The sequence below is a fragment of the Panicum virgatum genome, chromosome 5N (assembly GCF_016808335.1).
Source record: "Panicum virgatum strain AP13 chromosome 5N, P.virgatum_v5, whole genome shotgun sequence".
NCBI classification, from domain to species: Eukaryota; Viridiplantae; Streptophyta; class Magnoliopsida; order Poales; family Poaceae; genus Panicum; species Panicum virgatum.
In genome coordinates this window covers 51,035,032-51,055,279 of record NC_053149.1, presented here as the reverse complement: position 1 = coordinate 51,055,279, position 20,248 = coordinate 51,035,032, and the positions used below count along the sequence as shown (strand labels likewise).

The 20,248-nt window shown below is 50.4% G+C and overlaps 2 protein-coding genes and 1 long non-coding RNA gene across 3 annotated transcripts; 1 reads left to right on the top strand and 2 right to left on the bottom strand.

Moving 5' to 3' along the window:
* Positions 1–2,683: 2,683 nt before the first annotated feature.
* On the top strand, positions 2,684–8,636 carry LOC120675220. The gene is made up of 3 exons (XR_005675268.1): positions 2,684–2,734; positions 2,828–2,855; positions 8,220–8,636. It is a non-coding gene; the product is annotated as an uncharacterized LOC120675220 (long non-coding RNA).
* A 1,959-nt stretch (positions 8,637–10,595) lies between these two features.
* LOC120675219 (pentatricopeptide repeat-containing protein At5g15010, mitochondrial-like) lies at positions 10,596–12,596 on the bottom strand. The gene has a single exon (XM_039956327.1). The coding sequence runs from the start codon at positions 12,565–12,567 to the stop codon at positions 11,905–11,907; it is 663 nt and encodes a 220-aa protein (XP_039812261.1). The 5' UTR covers positions 12,568–12,596; the 3' UTR covers positions 10,596–11,904.
* Positions 10,596–13,036, bottom strand: LOC120675218 (pentatricopeptide repeat-containing protein At1g71060, mitochondrial-like). Its single transcript, XM_039956326.1, has one exon. It carries the CDS (start codon positions 11,899–11,901, stop codon positions 10,816–10,818), a length of 1,086 nt encoding a protein of 361 aa, XP_039812260.1. The 5' UTR covers positions 11,902–13,036; the 3' UTR covers positions 10,596–10,815.
* Positions 13,037–20,248: the final 7,212 nt, after the last annotated feature.

Below are 20,248 nucleotides of genomic sequence, written 5' to 3'. Positions count from 1 at the left end.
AATGATGCATGCCGATGCCAGGATGTGGATGGTCGCGTTCTCCGCCAAAAAAAAAGAAAAGAAAAAAAGGCATGAACAGATGCAACGAATATGTGAAGAAGCAGCACACGCACATACGAGTGTCCCAATCCGGAATGTTAAGCTAAGCTGGAGGTGACGCGCCGGCCAGTCCAAGTTTGGCCGGGCCAGCTGATTTTTCCCCGCCGTGCATGCATCACCTCTCCGGCAGTCTTGTCCAATCATGCCACACCATGCTTCGGGACCCTGATTTGTATGCAGTGAACAGACTCGGAATGGCGTGTGGTGTGGAGCTTTTGTGCGCACGAACGAGTACTTGAGCCTTCTCGTCAAACGAGAGATGGAGCTAGTGGTGTACTCCCTCAGTACCTAAATAATTATCACTCCGTACCTAAATAATTATCACTTTCGCTTCTCGAGAAAAACTTTGATTAATTCTATATAAAAATATATTAATATTTATGATACATAATTAATATCATTAGATAGATCTTTTAATCTAGTTTTTTAACAAATTTATTTGGAGATATAATTGTTGCACATTTTTTCTACAAATCGAGTTAAATTTGTGACACGCACACCGACGGCGACAGTTAAAAAAGGACGGAGGGAGTAGTAGTAATCTTTTATTTATATATACTTGAAGTCAACATCCAGTCTAGCTTGCCAGCAAGGGACACCTTCACCTGCCTAGATCATCAGGCCCGCGGTCCGTTTTATGAAAAGCTCAAACTTGTCGTTTGTCCCGTTGTGAGCTCATTCAAACAAGGGCGCGTGCAGTTATCTGATTGTCACGCTCATCTGACATTTTTTTAGCGCGCAGCTGGCAGTTATGCTGTTATAATTATAGTTTGATGAGAAACTCTCTTGGATATTTTATCTAATTAATATCTCACATGAGAAATTGAAAGCTCTTCTTTTTCTGAATTTCTAAAGATAGGTCGGTATCAAATGTTCTTAGCTCTTTGAGCCAACGAGGTTCCACAATAATGCCAACAACAGTGGATGTAGAAAATACTATGCTTGGACCGGTCTCAATAGAAAATGTCATGGAAGTGTCATGAACATTAAATTTATTGATATAATAGAAAAGAGAGAAGAGAAAGTATCATAAAATGCGAGAGAAGTGTCATCACTATAACACTCCTCCAATTTGATTATCTAGTTCACAGTCTTACTATTTTCTTTTCTTCAATTCCCTGACAGAAAATCCATGGAGTTCATTATTGGTAGTGAAGCGGATCGGAGAAGCTTGCCCTCGGTTGGTGAGCTAGGAACCGACTCGTACGTCAGGCAGCTAACTTCGCTCCAATTTCAGAAAGGCACAGCTAATCAACAACAACCCTGCTCCCACGTGAGCTGCCGGCCTCATAAACTATGCTGCTTTCCGTGGAAACAGTACCTGGATGGATAATGGGGTCGAGATGACATGTGAGCAGCGGCCACAGCATGCACGAAAGAAGAACGGCGCGGGCGCGGCCCCGTCTCCTTGTCCATCGAGGGATCGTCGTGATCTCTAATTAAGAGTTAAATCTCTGCTCTTGTCGCGGCCACAGCACAGCGTGAGCGTCTGTCTATCCATCATCCCCCGTGTGATTGCGATGATCCTCGCCCGCAAGAAGAGAGAGAGATAGAGAGAGAGGATGCGGCTGGAGAAGGAAAAAGGTAGGGGATCGGGTGACGCAGCGGTTGACGTCAGATGCCGCAGGAGAGTGTGGGGTTGCGTACGATCGAGGCTAGCTTGGGTCCTCGGCTCCTCGCTCCTGGCTTGGAAAAGAATCCTGGGCGTCTCTACCTTTTTATTCACGTCATTCTTCTGCCCGCGTACACGAACTTGCTTTCTTTTTTTTAAGAACTTTGTGTACAGGAACTAGGCTCTGTTCAGCTGGTTTTTCAGTCAGTCAGCAGTGTTTATCTCTCATACCAAATCAGCATCAACCACCAGCCACCAGCCAGCCAATTTCTCTTACAACAAATTAACACCAGCTACCAGCCACAGCCAGCCGAGGTAAATAACCAAACAGTATGAATGAGTCCTTCATTTACTTGCTAGGCCCCAATATTAGTCTGCACATGAAAAATAATGCTAATATAATTTAAGAGCTGGTCATGTAAAACTAGTGAAAAATCGTGACACAAGTTAAACGTGATGTTATGCAAAATTTGATTATTGCTTGTAATAGAAGTATTGTGAAGATAGTAGAATACTATCATGACAATAGAAACACATGCTTCAAGCAAGAAACCGGAATAGAATAAGCGAAACTATGCTAGGAGATTCGTCCACTTGTCAACAAAATGGGAGAAAGAACCATAAATGTATTATATCTTCTAAAAAATATATTTATAACATTATGATCATAATAATTTTCAAAAAGACATTATGATCATAAATAGAGCCCAAGTCCAACATAACCATGCATGAAGCAAAATAGAAATGGTAACGTTTAATTGTTAGTAGGTAATAATAAATATGAAAGTATTTAAGTCAATTTACGTGAGATTATACCCAATTTATTAAGCATTAGAGCGGGTCTCCACTTCACCTAAAATAACGGCCCTCATGAAAAAAGAAAAAAAAAAGCAAGGATTGATCACAACCATCAAAGATTCTATCACAGGGCTCAGAAAAAACCCAAGCACTACTGTTCTCTGCGCTACACAAGTAGACGACTACAGCAAAAACCGCGTCCGCGTGTCCGATCTGATCGCCCCGGTGCATATCTCTCATCGCCTCTGATCCTATTCGTTGCGCTCTCGCTTGCTCTGGCTGACCACTTTTTGCCTGTCGTGCGGTTGGATCTGGCAGGAGACGCAGCGGCTGCTCAGCGAGCCAGGTGCGGGAGCTTTCTGCCGCGCGGTCTCGGCGGATTTCGGCAAGGTTTTCGTTATTTGAGGGCGGGTTGTTTCTGCTTGTCGGTGCGTCTGGACTAGGGTACCTCTCTTACTGCATTAAGACTCGCGTAGTTATCCGTAACTACGCACTAAAGAATTGAGCAGCCGGACTCCTAGGGTCCGACTCCACCTCACCGGACCAACGGTCCCGGACCCGCTTCTCGCTCTGGGACGGGTCCGGTGTCACCACATGTCCTCGTAGCTATATGTGACTACGCGCTGACGGCTTGAGCAGCCGGACCCCCGCGGTCCGAAGCCCTTCTCACCCGATCAGCAGCCCCAGACTCATTCCTTGCTAAGGAAGGGTCCGGTGACGCCGCGTGTCCCGGGGGAGAGAGCGCTCAACCAAAACAGTCGGGGCCCCCGAACCTTCCACGAGATCCCGGACCCTCATATACTATCCGGACCCCTCAGCGGGGAAGGAACAGACACTCCGCCTGGGGGGTCCGGAGCCGCAACGCATCCGCAGGTGCAGGCAAGCGCGCGGCTGCGAGGCTTTCTCGGGAAGACTCGCCCACCTACCGCATTCAATGCGGGAGGCGTTAAGTGCGCTCTGCCACAGCAGAGCCCGAGTTGACTTTTGCCAGGCTATACTGTTGATCGCGCGTTACCAAGGCGCACAGTGCAGCCGCTGGCGCCATCCACGCCACGGGCAGTCTGCAACGCCAGTTAAACACGACAGCTCGGCGACGGAGTATTATAACGCCTACGCAGTAGACCCAACAGTCTACGCCGCAACCTACACCGCCTCAACGGGCACTTCGCCAATGGGACATGTGAAGACCCCCCTCGGTCAGAGAGTCTACCGGGCGATGAAGCGTATCCGGCAAAAGATTCTCCATCACTATAGCACGACAATGTCTTTTTCGTGGTATACTATACATCCTTATTGGGCCCACCTGTCGGGGTCCAATACCTGTGTACACGTCCTCCTTGCGCTATAAAGGGGGGACGCCCGCTAGAGAAGGACTCAAGTCTGAAAAAGGGGCTTAGAGGCAGAGGATAGACTCATCCACGAACTCTAGAGCAATAGATCTCTCAGTGGACGTAGGGTATTACGCTCCGGCGGCCCGAACCACTCTAAATCCTCGTATGTTCTTGTGTTCTTGCTTCATGAGTAGATCTGAGGAATAGCTTGCACTTTCCCGAGTAACCACCCTCTGGGATTAGGCGGGTGCGCTACGCCACCCGGCTGTGTCCCTCCTCTTAGAGCCACGACATCTGGCGCCGTCCGTGGGGATCGCGCAAGCGTTGGCCAGATCTTCGCCCACCTCCTGGCTTCTGAGGTTGAGCTCATCCTCTGCAACGTCGACGAGAAGATGAAGAGTGGCGCGGCGTCACCTACCCCGCATGCCCTGGCACTGAGGCAGTAGTGTCCTCGGTGCGGTGGCGCACGACAGCGGCGCCTGCTGTGCATCGCCACGGCGACACCTCAGAGCCGGCACGGTGGCGCGCAGGGGTGACACCTGCTGCACATCACCCTGCGACACCTCAGCGTCAGCTCAAGATTTTCTCTCAAGCAACCACCGGGGGTCCCCTGTGGCGGCACGTCACCGGCTCAAGGTTTCCTCTCAAGATGGAGCCTGGAGCCGACGGCTGTGGCTCGGGAAGGATGTCTGTCGCCTTCTCCCTGGCCTGGATCAAACCCCCCTTGGAGCTGCTGCAGATAGGCGTCGACCTCCACCGCAAGGCGCGGGGGCCCTGTGCTATCACCAAGGTGGAACCGGCGAACGACCGCCCTTCTCCACGCTCCGTGCTCGTCCAAACGAGCACCCGTCCACCCGCTGCGCCAGGTTGTCAAGCTGGCTTCAGCTCACTATGAGCGGCCATCGGGCTGGCTTCCGACGGCAGCTGGCAACGGCAGGGCCACTCCCATTCAAAGCCAAAGAATCTGTTCCCATGCTGTCTGAGCGTGGGACAATTCTTGTGCTGGGAAGAGCCCTACAAGCTCCCGAGGTGATGCTGGATGATGCTGTATATGCACGTCCAGGGCGCCTTCGCCCCCAACGACTGAGAAGAACCTCCAAGGTGGCAGTTCCACTCCGGCCAGGAACGTGTATGCCTTACGAGGCGACGGCTGTAGGTTACATCTAGACAAGATTGAGTGTGTTTCTCCTTTGTAATGATGTGGTGCCTACGTGTGGTCCAGAGCGGTAAAGGTCCGCCCTTGTAAACCCGACCTCTGGCTTCATCGCACAAACAGGCGACACCAGCAAGTGGTCCAGAGCGGTAGAGGTTCACCCTCGTAATCCTGACCTCTGATGTACACCACAAATCAAGTAATAAAGGAGATTTGCTTTCTCGGTCCTATCTTTACATTAACTTAATAGCACTTGTCCGTTCAGTTTGCATGTTTCCTTCTCCTGAACGGAGTTTTTTTGTTGCTAACGATCCAAATTGAGTTACTGGCTTGTGGTCAGGTTGCGACACCCCTTCTAGCTGGAGGGCGGTCCAAACTACTAAGGACCTGCTCCGGAGAAGTGGTGCTTGTATCCTGGGGTGGAGAAGTTCTGCGTAGCCGCTTAGCCTGGTAATGTACCCTAAGCCTACGCACTTCACTGCCCTGTTACGAGTACCCTAATATCCGAAGCTGCCGTACCTAGGGGTCCGGACTCCTTTCTAGTGTAAGGCGTGGTTTCCTAATGCCCCACCGCGAGGTCCGGTAGCATATCTCGGTGGATCGATGGCAACAGCTCAAAGTCCACTCTGGTGGCCCGCTCCGGCGGAGACCACTCGCCACGGTCGCCTAAAGCCGGGTCCGGGGGAGAGGTGCTCGCTCCCTGGGCGGTTCGAGGTCAGTGCAGCCACTTAGCTTGGTTCCGTACCCTAAGCCTGCACCTTCGCCGCCCTACGGAGAACGCTCTAGTACTAGAACCTGTCAACAAGTGCTGCGACCTTTAGGGGGTCCGGAGCACCCGCTCTCGACATGAGCACGCCAACGCAACCAGGATTGCATTGGAACACGTCACGATAATGGCCCCACCTGCGGGTTCGTACCTCCCCCAAGGTGGGCCCGGGGGCCACTGTCGGTACCTCTGGACTAGGGTACCCCCTCTTGCTACGTCAAGACTCGCGTAGTTATCCGTAACTACACCCTAAGGAGCTGAGCAGCCGGACCCCTAGGGTCCGACTCCACCTCACCAGACCAACGGTCCCGGACCCGCTTCCCGCTCTGGGACGGGTCCGGTGTCACCACGTGTCCTCGTAATTATCTGTGACTATGCGCTGACGGCTTGAGCAGCCGGACCCCCGCGGTCCGAAGCCCTTCTCACCCGGTCAGCAGCCCCAGACCCATTCCTTGCTAAGGAAGAGTCCGGTGACGCTGCGTGTCCCGGGGAAGGGAGCGCTAAGCCAAAACAGCCAGGGGCCCCGGACCTTCCACGGGATCTCGGACCCCCATATACTATCCGGACCCCTCAGCGGGGAAGGAACATACACTCTGCCTGGGGAGTCCGGAGCCGCCACGCATCCGCAGGCGCAGGCACGCGCGCGGTTGTGAGGCTTCCTCGGGAAGACTCGCCCACTACCGCATTTAATGCGGGAGGCGTTAAGTGCGCTCTGCTACAGCAGAGCCCGATGTGACTTTTGTCAGGCTGTACTGTTGATCGCGCGTTACCAAGGCGCACATTGCAGCCGCTGACGCCACCCACGCCACGCGCGTCAGTCTGCAACGCCAGTTAGACACGACAGCTCGGCGACGGAGTATCATAACGCCTATGCAGTAGACCCAACAGTCTACGCCGCAACTTACACCGCCTCAACGGTCACTTCGCCGATGGGACAGGTGAAGACCCCCCTCGGTCAGAGAGTCTACAGGGCGATGAAGCGTATCCGGCAAAAGATTCTCCATCACTATAGCACAACAATGTCTTTTTCGTGGTATACTATACATCCTTATTGGGCCCACCTGTCGGGGTCCAATGCCTGTGTACGCGTCCTCCTTGCGCTATAAAGGGGGGACGCTCGCTAGAGAAGGACTCAAGTCTGAAAAAGGGGCTTAGAGGCAGAGGATAGACTCATCCACGAACTCTAGAGCAATAGAACTCTCAGTGGACGTAGGGTACTAGGACAGTAGCGCGCTCCGCCGCACCCAGTTCGAAATGTGACAAAAAAATCTGTCTCCCTTATCCTCTTCGTCCTCCCCTCTCCCCGGAACCGCCGCCGTCGCCAACCCTCACCCGGGCGCCGCCGCCATGCTCGCCTTCTCCCGGCGACCCTCGGCCGTGCCCCGCCTCGTCGCCCGGGCGCCACCGCCCCGCTTGCCCTCTCCTCATCTCCTCGCGAACCTTCGCCATGCCTCGCCTCCTCGCCCGGGTGAGGCCGCCGCCGCCCCTCAGCCCCGCCCCGCCTCCTTGCCCGGGTGAGGCCGCCGCCATCCCTCCACGATGCCCCGCCTCCTCGCCCGGGCGCCGCCGCCCCAGACGCCACCCCCGACGGCCGGATCCGCCGCTCGCGCGCTTCCTCCTCCACTTCGCCGCCTAGATCCACCACCTTAATGCCGGGATCCACCAGGGCGGAGGCCGGCGGCGACCGGGATGGAGTGGGAGGGGGAAGGGGCAAGGGCCTCGGCGGACGACGACGCCGGAGGGCGGAGCAGGCCAAATCCGCTTCCGGGACGCCGGTGGTCGGATCCCCCGCCGGCGGCGGGGCGAAGCAGATGACGGGGGTCGAGAGGTGGGGAGCCCGGGAGGCACGCGGTGGCCGACCGGCGGCGGGGGAGGAGGGCGAGGAGCAGATGATGGCGACCGACGGCGGGGGAGGAGGGCGAAGGGCAGAGGGCGGCAGCGGGGCACGCTAGGTTTAGGGGAGGGGCGGGGGAGACAGGGGAGGGGAGGCTGTGCCGGGGCGGGGGGCGGGGGCTGATGGGGATGTGGGGAGGGTGGTGCGGGGGGTGTTTCGCAAAAAAACATGGACGGCGGGTTTGAATAAAAAAAATTGAAGGGTCTATTTGCAAAAGAACCGAGGAACGGCGCGGATCAACCTCCCGCGATGGATCGGACGGCCCGCGTCGGGCTATCTCACGGAGGGGGCACGTGGCAGCTCAGGGAGCACCGGCTGCTCACAGGCCGCCCTCCCCACGCCGGATAGAAGTAAGAGTATTACGCTCCGGCGGCCCAAACCACTCTAAATCCTCGTATGTTCTTGTGTTCTTGCTTCATGAGTAGATCTGAGGAATAGCTTGCACTTTCCCGAGTAACCACCCTCTGGGATTAGGCGGGTGCGCTACGCCACCCGGCTGTGGCCCTCCTCTGGGAGCCACATCACTGCTTGCTAAATGATTTGGCTTGGTTTGTTCATGCGTGCAGCCGCCGGGGATCAGCGCGTTGCCCTCGGAGGAGAACATGCGCTACTTCAACGTCATGATCTTTGGCCCGGCGCAGTCGCCCTATGGAGGTGCCAACTTCTAATCTAGAATTTGGGCACCCTTTTTTATGTTGCATGGCATGGAGTGGTGGCATCAGAGCGCTTCTAGATAACAATCCTCGAATTGAGACGATTCTAGTTAAGATGCCACTAGAAATGGGGTGAATTATGAAAATGTTTGCTTTAGTTTATTCACACGTAGGTAAGCTTGTATTGTTTGGTGGGCTGGTGGCTTTAGCCACTCAATTTTGTTATTCATGAGTACCATCTTTTCTTTTTAATATTCTATTAATGGTGTTAAAGGTGCAGGTAATTTTAGTAATGTTTACTCCAATATAATATGCGACAGTTACTGCTAACTTGTGTTTTGTGGGCAGTTGCTCTATTTTTGTGTGTAAACAAAATTCATTTCTGCTTTCCTAGATTATAACGTGTACATGGAGCTATTTTTTCTTATGAATATGCAATAATAGACTTTGTTTCTGAAACTCCTGCCATGGCTGTGAATGAGGAACCCACCAAAAACAAGTCACAAGTTTCTGAAATCAGTACCTTGCAATGTTGCCTCGGCTTGCTGCACCTCGGCTTGCTGCTGTGCTCTAGCGGTGGGCGTTCCGCCGCTAGCTTCGACTTTAGGGCCTGTTTGGTTTGCTGAATCTGCTCTGGCTAGGCTCTCTAGATGCAGTTGTGCTTTGATTGGTTGCTTGGACTAAGGATTGAGCCTGGGCGGCCGGATGCAAAAGGTGCTGGTGAGCCAGGCTCTCGGGATACGGAGAAAATGACCGTTTCTTCAGAGCCTGTCTCGGGTGGTGCAAGCACGCCGGTAGTTTACACTGGAACAAGCTTTAAATGTATGCAGTTGCTACTTTATGCGGCCAACCAAACATGAACCCTGAGCAGCAAGGTTAGACAAAGATATGCAACCAATCACGGGAGTGTTGCATGCGCTCAGCCTGGTTCCTGAGAGCCTGGCTCCCTAGTACGAACCAGGCGCTGCGCAGCAGCGAACCAATCAGACCCTTAGTGATCCAGCACGTTGGGCAACGTTTCTTAGAGTGAGTGGAGGCCAACGGCGGACGTGGCGAGGCCCCCGCGCGTTGAGGAGTGGTCGAATGTGGTGTTTTCACTCTGTCAGTTGGTGGATGGTGTTGCAGCGGCATTTCGGCGTAGGGCCTCATAGGACGGCGGCTTTCTCGGTGCGGTGCGGTATGCCTTTTCTTGTTCCCTATCAGCGTGGGGCCATGATTAGCTCCGACGACTTTAGGAGCATGAGTCTCTGGGAGGTGCAGTGTTTGAGTCTGACTCGTGCCGTTTCTTCTTTGGGTTGTGGTGTGGTGGTTTGGTGTGGAGTCTAGTTGAGGCTACAGCCGCGTTGATGTCTCAATCGAACCGGATGCTGTTGAGTAGAGTGTGAAGTTGTGTGGCCGTGTTGATGTCCCAATCCAACCAGCATGTGTTGTTGTTTGTTGCGCCCAGTCTAGACGTTTTATTCTTCTTTTTAATATAATCGGTAGCTCTTCTGCCTGACTCGTTAAAAAAAAACACGTTGGGCAACCGGCCGAGGACGCAGCAGCCCTTCATGCCGGCAAGGCAGCAGACCACCGTTGTGGATTCCGCGCTCGCATGGCCACGCCTCCCTACCAGCGCCAAGATAGCTCGCTCCTCCCTCCCTAGCTTGCCCCGGGACCGCCGCCAATCTCGGTTGCCAGTCCGGCAGGCCGGTGCCACTGCAATGTCGTGCGTTGTCTCTGCGTAGCGTCACAGCAGTAGCGATTCGGGCAATTCCTCTCTGACCCGTAGGCTGAGAACAAATGGATTTGGTTTTGCACTGTACGTAGCTTCTTGAGGGGCTTCCATTTGGTCGGTTGGGGAACAAGTGAGATACAAGCGTGGACTAAAATGCACTCTAATTTTTATTGAGGGGGCTGCATACATAATAGCACTTACTTATTCTTCCACCGCCATCTTGTTCATCCGTTATCCATCCATCGGCTCGGGACGTGACGAGCAAAGGAGCATGTGAGATGCTGGGAGCACCGGGTACGTTCTCCAGGCAAATGATCTGCTTTGCTTGTGGGAGCAAGAACAAGCGGAGCACTCCTCGGAGTCGTTAGGGGTAACAGCCATGAAAATGAAGAAACAATGAGATCAATAACTATGAACAAAGGCTTGTTCCGCGCAAATGGAACGTTTATTTTTTTTATCTTTATTAGTTTGAATACATTACATACCTTCTTGTGAAAGGAAAGTAATAATGCAAACATGATAATCTACATAAACATATTAATATGCTTAGTTTATTTTTATCAAAAAGCAAATTTTCTTCACAAACTCACGATATTATATTGATTGTCACATTTCAAAGAAAATACAACTTAGCTGATGGCTAGAGATTGTTTTAGTCATCTGAAGTACAGAATACTCAAACTGCTTCCACCAATTGCTAGGGCTACAAAATATATATTGCATGCCCAAATATTGTGTATAACTGTGAAATGATCCAATCACTTCAGATATTTTAAGAACAAAAAGAATTCCTCAACCACGCCAAGGGGATTTCCTTAACGTATCTAACTTCAAAGCCATCTCTTGAGCCAAACTAATTCTTCCTCCTTCAACAAGAGCTTCCTTCAAATTACTAAACAGCTGGCCAGGTGGCCTTATTGTTTTGTCCAACATCTCTTGGAAATATATACAAGCTTCTTCGAGCCTGTTCTCAAAGCATAACCGGTTGATCAATGCTGAAAACATATGCATACATGGGAGGACACCTTTCTCCTTCATTTGCTTCCACACCTTTAATGCCATATCAACTCTTTCATTACTGCAGAACATGCCAACCATCATTGTATATGTATTGAGCTGAGGTTCACAGCCATCCGACCCCATCCTCTGGAATACATCATATGCCTCTTCGAATTTCTGCGATTTTATAAGATGATGAAGAATTATATCATAAGTCCGTGAATTGGGTCCAATTTTAAACTTCCTCATCTCGTCAACCATCTTGAAAGCATGCTGAAACTTTGAGGCTCTGCAGTAAGCTCCAACAACCGCATTGCATGTAGGCACCTCCATGGGGAACCCACTTTCCTTATAAAGCTCAAAGTACTTCAAAGCTTCATCCAGTCTCTCCTCGGAACCAAGCCCATTGATAAGCATGCAGTACACATGAGGGCTCGGCATACAACCACTTACTTCCATCTCGTGGAACACCTTGACAGCCTCATCACATTTGCCAGACTTGCAAAAGGCATTGATCATCATTCCATACGCCACAACATCAGGCCTAATGCCTGCATCCAGCATTTCTTGGTACACTGTTTTGACCATCAACAGATCTTTCTCATGGCCCCAGCCTTCCATGAGGACTGTGTAGGTCTTCAAATCAGGAACAAACCTGCCCTTCCTCTTCATCTCCTTGTAGATGGCGTGTCCCTTCTTCACTTGTTTGGATTTGCTTAATGTGTCAATCAACCAGTTGTAATCCGATAACTCAGTTTTGAACCCAAAATTACTCATCTTCTCGAACGTCTCCACAGCCTCCTTGACCTTCCTCGCCCGGGCATACCTCCAGACAATAAGCTTGAACGTGTCCTTCGTGAGCAAGCACCGGCACCGCATGGTCTACACCAAGCTCCACACCAGCCTGAACTGCTTGATCTTGCCAAGTGCCTCGATCAGATTGTGGAAGCTCTCAGCCGTGTACCTGAAGCCCTCCTGCTTCTCTGCCCACCTGAAGAAGGCAAGCGCTAGCATGCCGGCGTTGCTCAGGTTTTTTAGCACCTCGGCCACAAGCTCTGGTGACACGGTCACCCTGAGCGCATCAAGTGCTGACACAATCCCATGTTCTGGCTGCGTTGACACGACGCGGCACACCCTCTTGGCAGCATCCAACAGGCCCACACCCGCACCTGTGCCCGGACCATCCATGGCAGTGTCGCCCGGTACCACTGTGAACCGTGTTGGCTCTGCGGCAGTTTGGTCATCCGCAGAACGCTGAGCCGCGCTGCAGAACCCCAAGGCGTGCGTTCCGCCGAGCACCTGGTGGGCATGGGAAAACGGCGAGCGGCGAGGCAGTGCTGGTGACGCGGGAAGCGGAGGAGGCATTTCGTCGAACATCGCTGGGGCGTCCGTGGAGAGAGCGCTGGGAGCGCCCCTTGCGGAGCTGCCGAGCAGACGGGGGGCTGGGTGGGAGAGGCGTCGCATCTTCGAATCGAGGTTCTGGGCGGAGGGTCGGGGTATGGGGGAACGGGATCCTCTGACTTCGGGTGTATCTGACCGCCGCATCACGCACCCGCCACGCGACGCGAGCTCTCCGGAAGCAGCGAGCGGGAATGGAGGAAGAGGAGGTGCGGTCGGTTGGGCTGAAGGTAATTAACAACAGACAAGCGGCCCGGACAGCGGGGCGGCGATGGAATCTGCGCTGGTCTTTGCCCTTCCCCCGGCCGCACGCACGGGCCGTGACCCCGCCGCTCTGACTGACAGCAGGGGCCCGCGTGTCAGCTCGCGAGCTAAGCCAATGTCGTGCAGGGAGCCGCGCGCGAGCTACCTACGAGGTGCCGCAGGATTGCTGCTGGACGATGGATCTGCGTTGACTACAGAGAAAGGTCAACGAAGTCAAATGATGTGAATCCGTGTATGGGAGGGTGAGACATGAGCGACACGAGCGTGAGACATGCCAGGATGGATGCGTTGCGTGCAGCGGAGCGAACAACACGGGCCAGGATGGATTGGAGACTGTACCAGGGAGCATGGCCCCACCGACCGGCCAATGCAGTAGGCGGCTAGGCACTCGTGATGTGCCCGCACTTGCCCGTGGGTTGGGGACTCGGAGCAGTGCCCTCGGATCAGATGGAGCAAGCGGAAAGTGCGACCGCGACGCGGCCAGTGGTGGAGCTAGAATAAAGAATTTTGTTGGCTCCACTGGTACAGTCTCATTGCTTTTGTGTTGGTATTATGGGCTTTACCCATTTATTCTAATTAATACAATAAAAAAATTAAAGCCCACTATTAAATATTTGAGAATCAATTGCTTAATTCCGTATCGGGATTTGAGGAGGATCTCAATCGACTAAAAGGGTGAACTTCATGTACACCACTTGTGAAGCCGGTAAGAGGAGGTCGGTGAACCACACACGCGCGCTCGCTCGCCTCGCCGAGACAGTTCTTTACGACGTCCAGGTTCATTGAACCTAAGGCACCTCCACGCCTATATAAACCACCCCTTCAACCTGAGACACCTTCACGCCTATATAAACCACCCCTTCCTCCTCTCATCTACACACACTTCAGCACTTGATCCAAGTACTCCTGCTTAGGAGACATCTCCCTTCTCCCTCTGCCGCTTTCTGCCGTTCCCATCGCTAATGCGCTCTACCGCTTTCTGCCGTTCCCATCGCTAGTGCTGCACGCACAGCTCTAGCGAGAGCAGGCCTCCGGAACCTCTGGTCGCTGAAGGTCCTGCACGGGACGCGGGTAATCAGGTTTTTGGGGAGCGTCTTGACGCGACTGCTCGCTCCCTGATCGACTACTTTGTCTACTTCCCGGCGTGAACGAACGACTACTTCGTCTACTTCCCGCCGTGAACGAACAACTACTTCGTCTGCTTGGTGACTGTTCGTGGGACTGCACTGCGAACCTCTTCCTGCATCGACATCGTTCGGCTACTTCAGGCAAGGCCAGTCGAATAGCATGTCTATTCCAACTGGTAACAGCGCAACCGGTGCCTCCGGCACTGGTCCCGCCTTGGGGTACACTCTAAACATATTCTGGTTTAACTTTTTGTTCATGCTTTTTAGTAAGAATAATATGAACACATGCACATATCTTATTCACACATTATCACTCATTTATGCCATGAAATTGCTAGTAATATTTAGAATTAAAATATACCGAAAATTGCCTAGTTATCTAACAATCCAAAAACCTGATTTTGTTAATAGGCTTTCGGTATCTAGTTTTGTTGCATCAATCAAACCACTACCTTTTGATGGTTCAAATTACAAACGTTGGCAAGAGCGGCTTATATTATGGTTAACAATATCGAGAGTGATCCATATAAAAGAGGGTAAGCCTGAACAGTTCATTCCAGAGGAAGGGAGTGCGTTCGATGAGGCTGATACCCTCTTTTGAGGCTTGGTCATTAGTGTTCTCGGTGAAAACCTGGTGGATTCCTATATCCGGCTGCCAACTGGCAAAGCGTTGTGGGATGCTCTTGAGGCTCAATATGGAGTGTCTGACGCCGGTAGTGAGTTGTATACGATGGAACAGTTCCTTGAATATAGGATGGTCGGAGACTGTTCTGTGGTGGAATAGGCTCATGAAATACATACTCTAGCAAAAAATCTCAAAAATTATAGCAAAGAGTCCCCATGTGTGTTACCCAATAAGTTTGTGGCCGGAGGTATTATCTCTAAGCTGTCACCTTCTTGGAGGGACTTTGCTACTTCTCTAAAACACAAGAGACAGGAGTTCATCATAGATGCACTCATAGGGACTCTTGATGTTGAGGAGAAGGCGAGAGCAAAGGACATACGTGGTAAAGGAGTTGTTGGTGCTTCTAGCGCCAACCTTGTTCAGAAGAACAACTCCCACAAGAACAAAAAAAAGCCACCGCAGAACCAACCAAAGACTAAGCAGACAACCACCTTCAAGAAGAAGAAGAAGAAGTGAGCTTGCTATGTGTGCGCTAGTACGGAACACTTTGCTGCAAAGTATCCGAACCGCAAAGGCAACGACTCCGCCAACATGGTCATTAGCGAGCCTGGAGGGACATCGAGGTACGATAATTTATTACCTACAGTTCTTTCAGTTTTTTGTTCACCCGAATGGTGGGTTGACACTGGTGCTAATATTCATGTTTGTGCTGATGCTTCTTTGTTTTCTTCTTACCAGGACGGCGAGACTTCCTCCTTGCTGATGGGGAACGGATCGCATGCACGTGTTCTTGGTGTTGGTACGGTAAATCTGAAATTTACTTCGGGGAAGACCGTGCAGCTGAAGAACGTGCAGCATGTCCCCGCCATCAAGAAGAATCTAGTCAGCGGCTCTCTATTGTGTAGAGATGGTTTTAAATTAGTCTTTGAGTCCAATAAATGTATCTTGTCTAAGTTTGGTACTTTTGTTGGAAAAAGTTACGAAAGCGGAGGCTTGTTCCGTCTTTCTTTGTCAGATGTTTGTAATAAAGTTGCATACAATGTTATTAACGTTGATGAAACAAATGTTTGGCATTCGAGGCTTTGTCACATTAATTTTAGTTGTATGATGCGCTTAGCTAATTTGAGTTTAATTCCAAAGATTACTTTTGTCAAAAATTCTAAGTGTCATGTATGTGTTGAATCAAAACAAACTCGCAAGCCTCATAAGGCCGCGGAGGCAAGGAGCTTGGCACCCTTAGAATTAATTCTTTCCGATTTGTGCGAAATGAATGGAGTGTTGACAAAATGTGGTAAAAGATATTTCATGACTTTGATTGATGACAGTACTGATCAAACTCGATCACAGGGCCAGACAACGAACGGTCCTTAACCGACACAGACGGGGCTAACTTTTCCCCGCCCGGTCCCCAAATTCTTTTCCTTTCTTACCATAATTCAATATTCCATATATTCAAATAACTAAATACCCTATATCTCGCGAGTGACCCAAAAGCACTCGTCTTCTACCGAGTTCTATTAAGCGTAGCATTTCTAACGTTCTCTACCCACTAGTATAACTCGAGGGAACCTAGGGATCATGCAACTAGGGTTCCAAACAATTCCTGAACCTAATGCACAAGTAATAGAAACATAAATATAGGTGTCATAATTTAATATAAAAGGATGTGCACCGGGGCTTGCCTTGCGTCTGCTGCTCAACACTGGGGTGAGTTGGGCCTTGGGCCGACTCCCCACGAACCTCCTGCTGCGGGGCTTGCCCCAGCGGCTCCTGTGGCTCCGCAACCACCTCGTATACGACCCCCTCCGCCGCGGCCGCTACACGTATGCATATGCACATGACATGAGAGATTGCATGCATGATTTATAAAAAATATAAGAGTAACCAATAACCACTTAATTCCTAACTAATTGTACCAGCAACTCTGAATAAACTCTTCTCAGCCTCTGCCACACCGGTCAGACCGGTATACCCAACCGGTCAGACCGGTCTGGCCTGGGTGCACACTGAGACCGAAATCCGGAGTACCCGGACATATACTCGGAGTATCCAGACCACCGAGTCCGGAGAATCCGGACCTAAACTCGGAATGTCTAAACCCCCACGAACTCGGAGTATCCGGACAAATGGCCGGACTGTCCGGGCCCCTACCGGTCAGACCGGTACACCCGACCGGTCAGACCGGTCCTACCCAGACCAAACCTAGAATCCACAATGCGGCGAAAATCGTGCACAAATTCTAAAACCCTTCTAGGTACTAGTTCATGGGTTCATATGGATGCTTTTGACCAGAGGATATCACCTATCACCTTCTAGAAAAGGAGATCGACCCATGCCAAGAAAAATACCTTGAGAGAGGCTTTTCCTCGAGGAGAGCTTGAATCCGCAGCACCCTAGGGAAGGACTCGAGGAGATGGAGCTCCCCCACGCCGATTTGATCCGTTCTAGCCCTTGGAATCAAATGGAGGGGGTTTTGGGCTTTAGGGTTTGGGGCGAGAGAGAGGGCACGGGAGAGGGTGAGGAGGAGCTGGCCGTCGGGGTGAACACTGAGGAAGTTGGTGAGAGGAAGGGAGTGAGGTTTAAATGCTGTGGGACCCAAACATTGAAATTTCGGTTAGACCGGTTGCTCCTAACGGTCAGACCGGTCGGACCCAGACTGACAGGAAAACTTCTTTTTTTTTCTATCTCACGGTTTGTGGATTAACTCGAAACTAATAACCTTGGTTAAGTGTAATTAGGATTAATTAGCACTTGGGCGTTACAGATGGTACTATTGAAAAGTACAAAGCTAGACTTGTGGCCAAGGGTTATACCCAAAAAGAAGGAGAAGATTTTTTGACACTTATTCACCAGTTGCCCGATTGACCACAATTCGAGTGTTACTTTCCCTGGCAGCCTCTTATGGTCTTCTCGTTCATCAGATGGACGTTAAGACGGCTTTCCTCAATGGAGAGTTAGAAGAGGAGATCTATATGGATCAGCCGGGTGGGTTTGTATCAAAGGGTCAAGAAGGAATAGTTTGTAAGTTGTTGAAATCTTTATATGGTCTCAAGCAAGCGCCTAAGCAGTAGCATGAAAAGTTCGACAGAACTTTGACGTCTGCTGTCTTTGTTGTGAACGAAGCTGACAAATGTGTGTACTATCGCTATGGTGGGGCTGAATTAATGATTTTGTGCTTGTATGTGGAGGACATACTGATCTTTGGCACTAGCCTTAATGTGATTAAGGAAGTCAAAGAGTTTTTATCTCAAAGTTTTGAGATGAAGTATCTGGGAGAAGCTGATGTTATCCTTAATATAAAGCTGGTAAAAGAGAGCAATGGTGGGGTGATTCTTACACAGTCTCACTATGTGGAGAAGGTGTTAAGTCGCTTTGGTTATATCGACTATAAACCTGTCTCAACACCATATGATGCCAGTTTAATTCTTAGGAAGAACAAAAGGATAATGCAAAATCAGCTGAGATATTCTCAGATCATTGGTTCATTGATGTATTTAGCTAGTGCTACAAGACCTGACATCTCGTTTGCTGTAAGCAAACTGAGCTGGTTTGTTTCAAACCCGGGAGATGATCATTGGAAGGCTCTTGAAAGAGTAATGCGCTATCTAAAGGGGACAATAAACTATGGAATTCACTACACCGGGTACCCAAGGGTACTAGAAGGGTATAGTGATTCAAACTGGATTTCTGATGCTGATGAGATAAAGGCCACAAGTGGATATGTGTTTACACTTGGTGGTGGAGCTATTTCCTGGAAGTCTTGCAAGCAGACCATCTTAACGAGGTCAACTATGGAAGCAGAACTCACAACATTAGATACCACCACTGTTGAGGCTGAGTGGCTTCGTGAGCTCCGTATGGACTTGCCGATAGTTGAAAAACCGATACCGGCAATTCTAATGAACTGTGACAATCAAACGGTGATTGTCAAGGTGAACAGTTCAAAGGATAACATGAAGTCATCTAGACATGTGAAAAGGCGGTTGAAATCTGTCAAAAAATTGAGAAACTCCGGAGTTATAGCCCTGAACTATGTTCAGACGGCTAAAAATCTGTCAGATCAGTTTACAAAGGGTCTTTCATGAAATGTGATAGACAATGCATCTATGAAATTGAGCTTGAGACCCATGTGAGTCATTCTATAGTGGAAACCTGTCATATGTGATCAGAGATCTCGTGAATTAGGATGGTGAAACAAACTAAAGTCTGACTGAGAGAAGAGAACCTTTATGAAATGGGCTCATTCCGTGTATAAGGTGCATTTTTCTTCTAATCTGTATGGCAGGTTGGTCTATACCTTAATGTATTCCAGGTGGTTTCTTTAAAACAAATGAGTTGTTTTCTTGAAAGAAAGATGTTGTCCTACAGAACATCTGAAAGGAACACACCTATATGAGTCTGACTACTGATCATGGTCTATGAGAACTGGTTATTCTCTAGAAACTCATGAAGGGCCTGGAGTATGACTTATAAGCTCCAAACTGCGGGGATGCTTTTGCAGCCTAGTACCAGTGTAGGGCTCTGGTCAAACTTATTTGCACAAGACTGCTAATTCAAGGCATAGTCCATTGTACAGTTGTGAATAAGTGTAGCTTTTGTCCTAGATGGAAGTTCAACTTAACAGTCTATGTCAAATACTGGTATATCAATGAGGGAATGAGCGCATTTCTAGTGTGGCTTGAATTTCTTGGTGGGGATTGTTGGAATTATGGGTTTGGCCCATTTATTCTAATCAATACAATAAAAGAATTTAAAACCCACTATTAAATGCTAGGGAATCAATTGCTTAATTCCGTACCGGGATTTGAGGAGGATCTCAACCGACTTAAAGGGTGGACTTCGTGTACACCACTTGTGAAGCCGGTAAGAGGAGGTCGGTGAACTACACTTGCGCGCGCTCGCTCGCCTCGCCGAGCCGGGCCGAGGTCGTGGGCGTGGGCGAGGCGAGGCGCAGCGTGGCCGGCCGGCCGGGCGGTGCGGTGCGTGTGCACGGCCGGACGTGACGTGCAGGTGCGGTGCGGTGCGGTGCGACGTGATGTGCTGAGATGAGAAGAACGTTTTGCTATTAAGAATATTAAAACAGAGAATAAACGTTGACAATAATGACTGGAGAATCACATCAGTAACTGCCGCTCATCAAAGCTCTTTACGACGTCCAGGTTCGTTGAACCTGAGGCACCTCCACGCCTATATAAACCACCCCTTCCTCCTCTCATCTACATACACTTCAGCATTTGATCCAGATACTCCTGCTTAGGGGACCTCTCCCTTCTCCCTCTGCCGCTTTCTGCCGTTCCCATCGCTAGTGCTGCGCGCACAGCTCTAGCGAGAGCAGGCCTCCGGAACCTCTGCTCGCTGAACGCCCTGCACGGGACGCAGGCAATCAGGTTTTTGGGGAGCGTCTTGACGCGACTGCTCGCTCCCTGATCGACTATTTCGTCTACTTCCCGGCGTGAACGAACGACTACTTCGTCTGCTTCCTGGTGACCGTTCGTGAGACTGCACTGCGAACCTCTTACTGCATCGACATCGTTCGGCTACTTCAGGCAAGGCCAGTCGAATAGCATGTCTATTCCAGCTGGTAACGACGCAACCGGTGCCTCCGGCACTAGTCCCGCCTTGGGGTACACTCTAAACCTATTTTGGTTTAACTTTTTGTTCATGCTTTTTTGTAAGAATAACATGAACACATGCATATATCTTATTCACACATTATCACTCATTTATGCCATAAAATTGCTAGTAATATTTGGAATTAAAATATACCAAAAATTACCTAGTTATCTAACATTTTGTTCAGTTGTTTGTCTCC

Excerpts from the sequence above, each read along its gene's own strand:
- LOC120675219 (XM_039956327.1), bottom strand. The coding sequence starts at position 12,567 with ATGCGGCGGTCAGATACACCCGAAGTCAGAGGATCCCGTTCCCCCATA.
- LOC120675218 (XM_039956326.1), bottom strand. The coding sequence starts at position 11,901 with ATGCGGTGCCGGTGCTTGCTCACGAAGGACACGTTCAAGCTTATTGTC.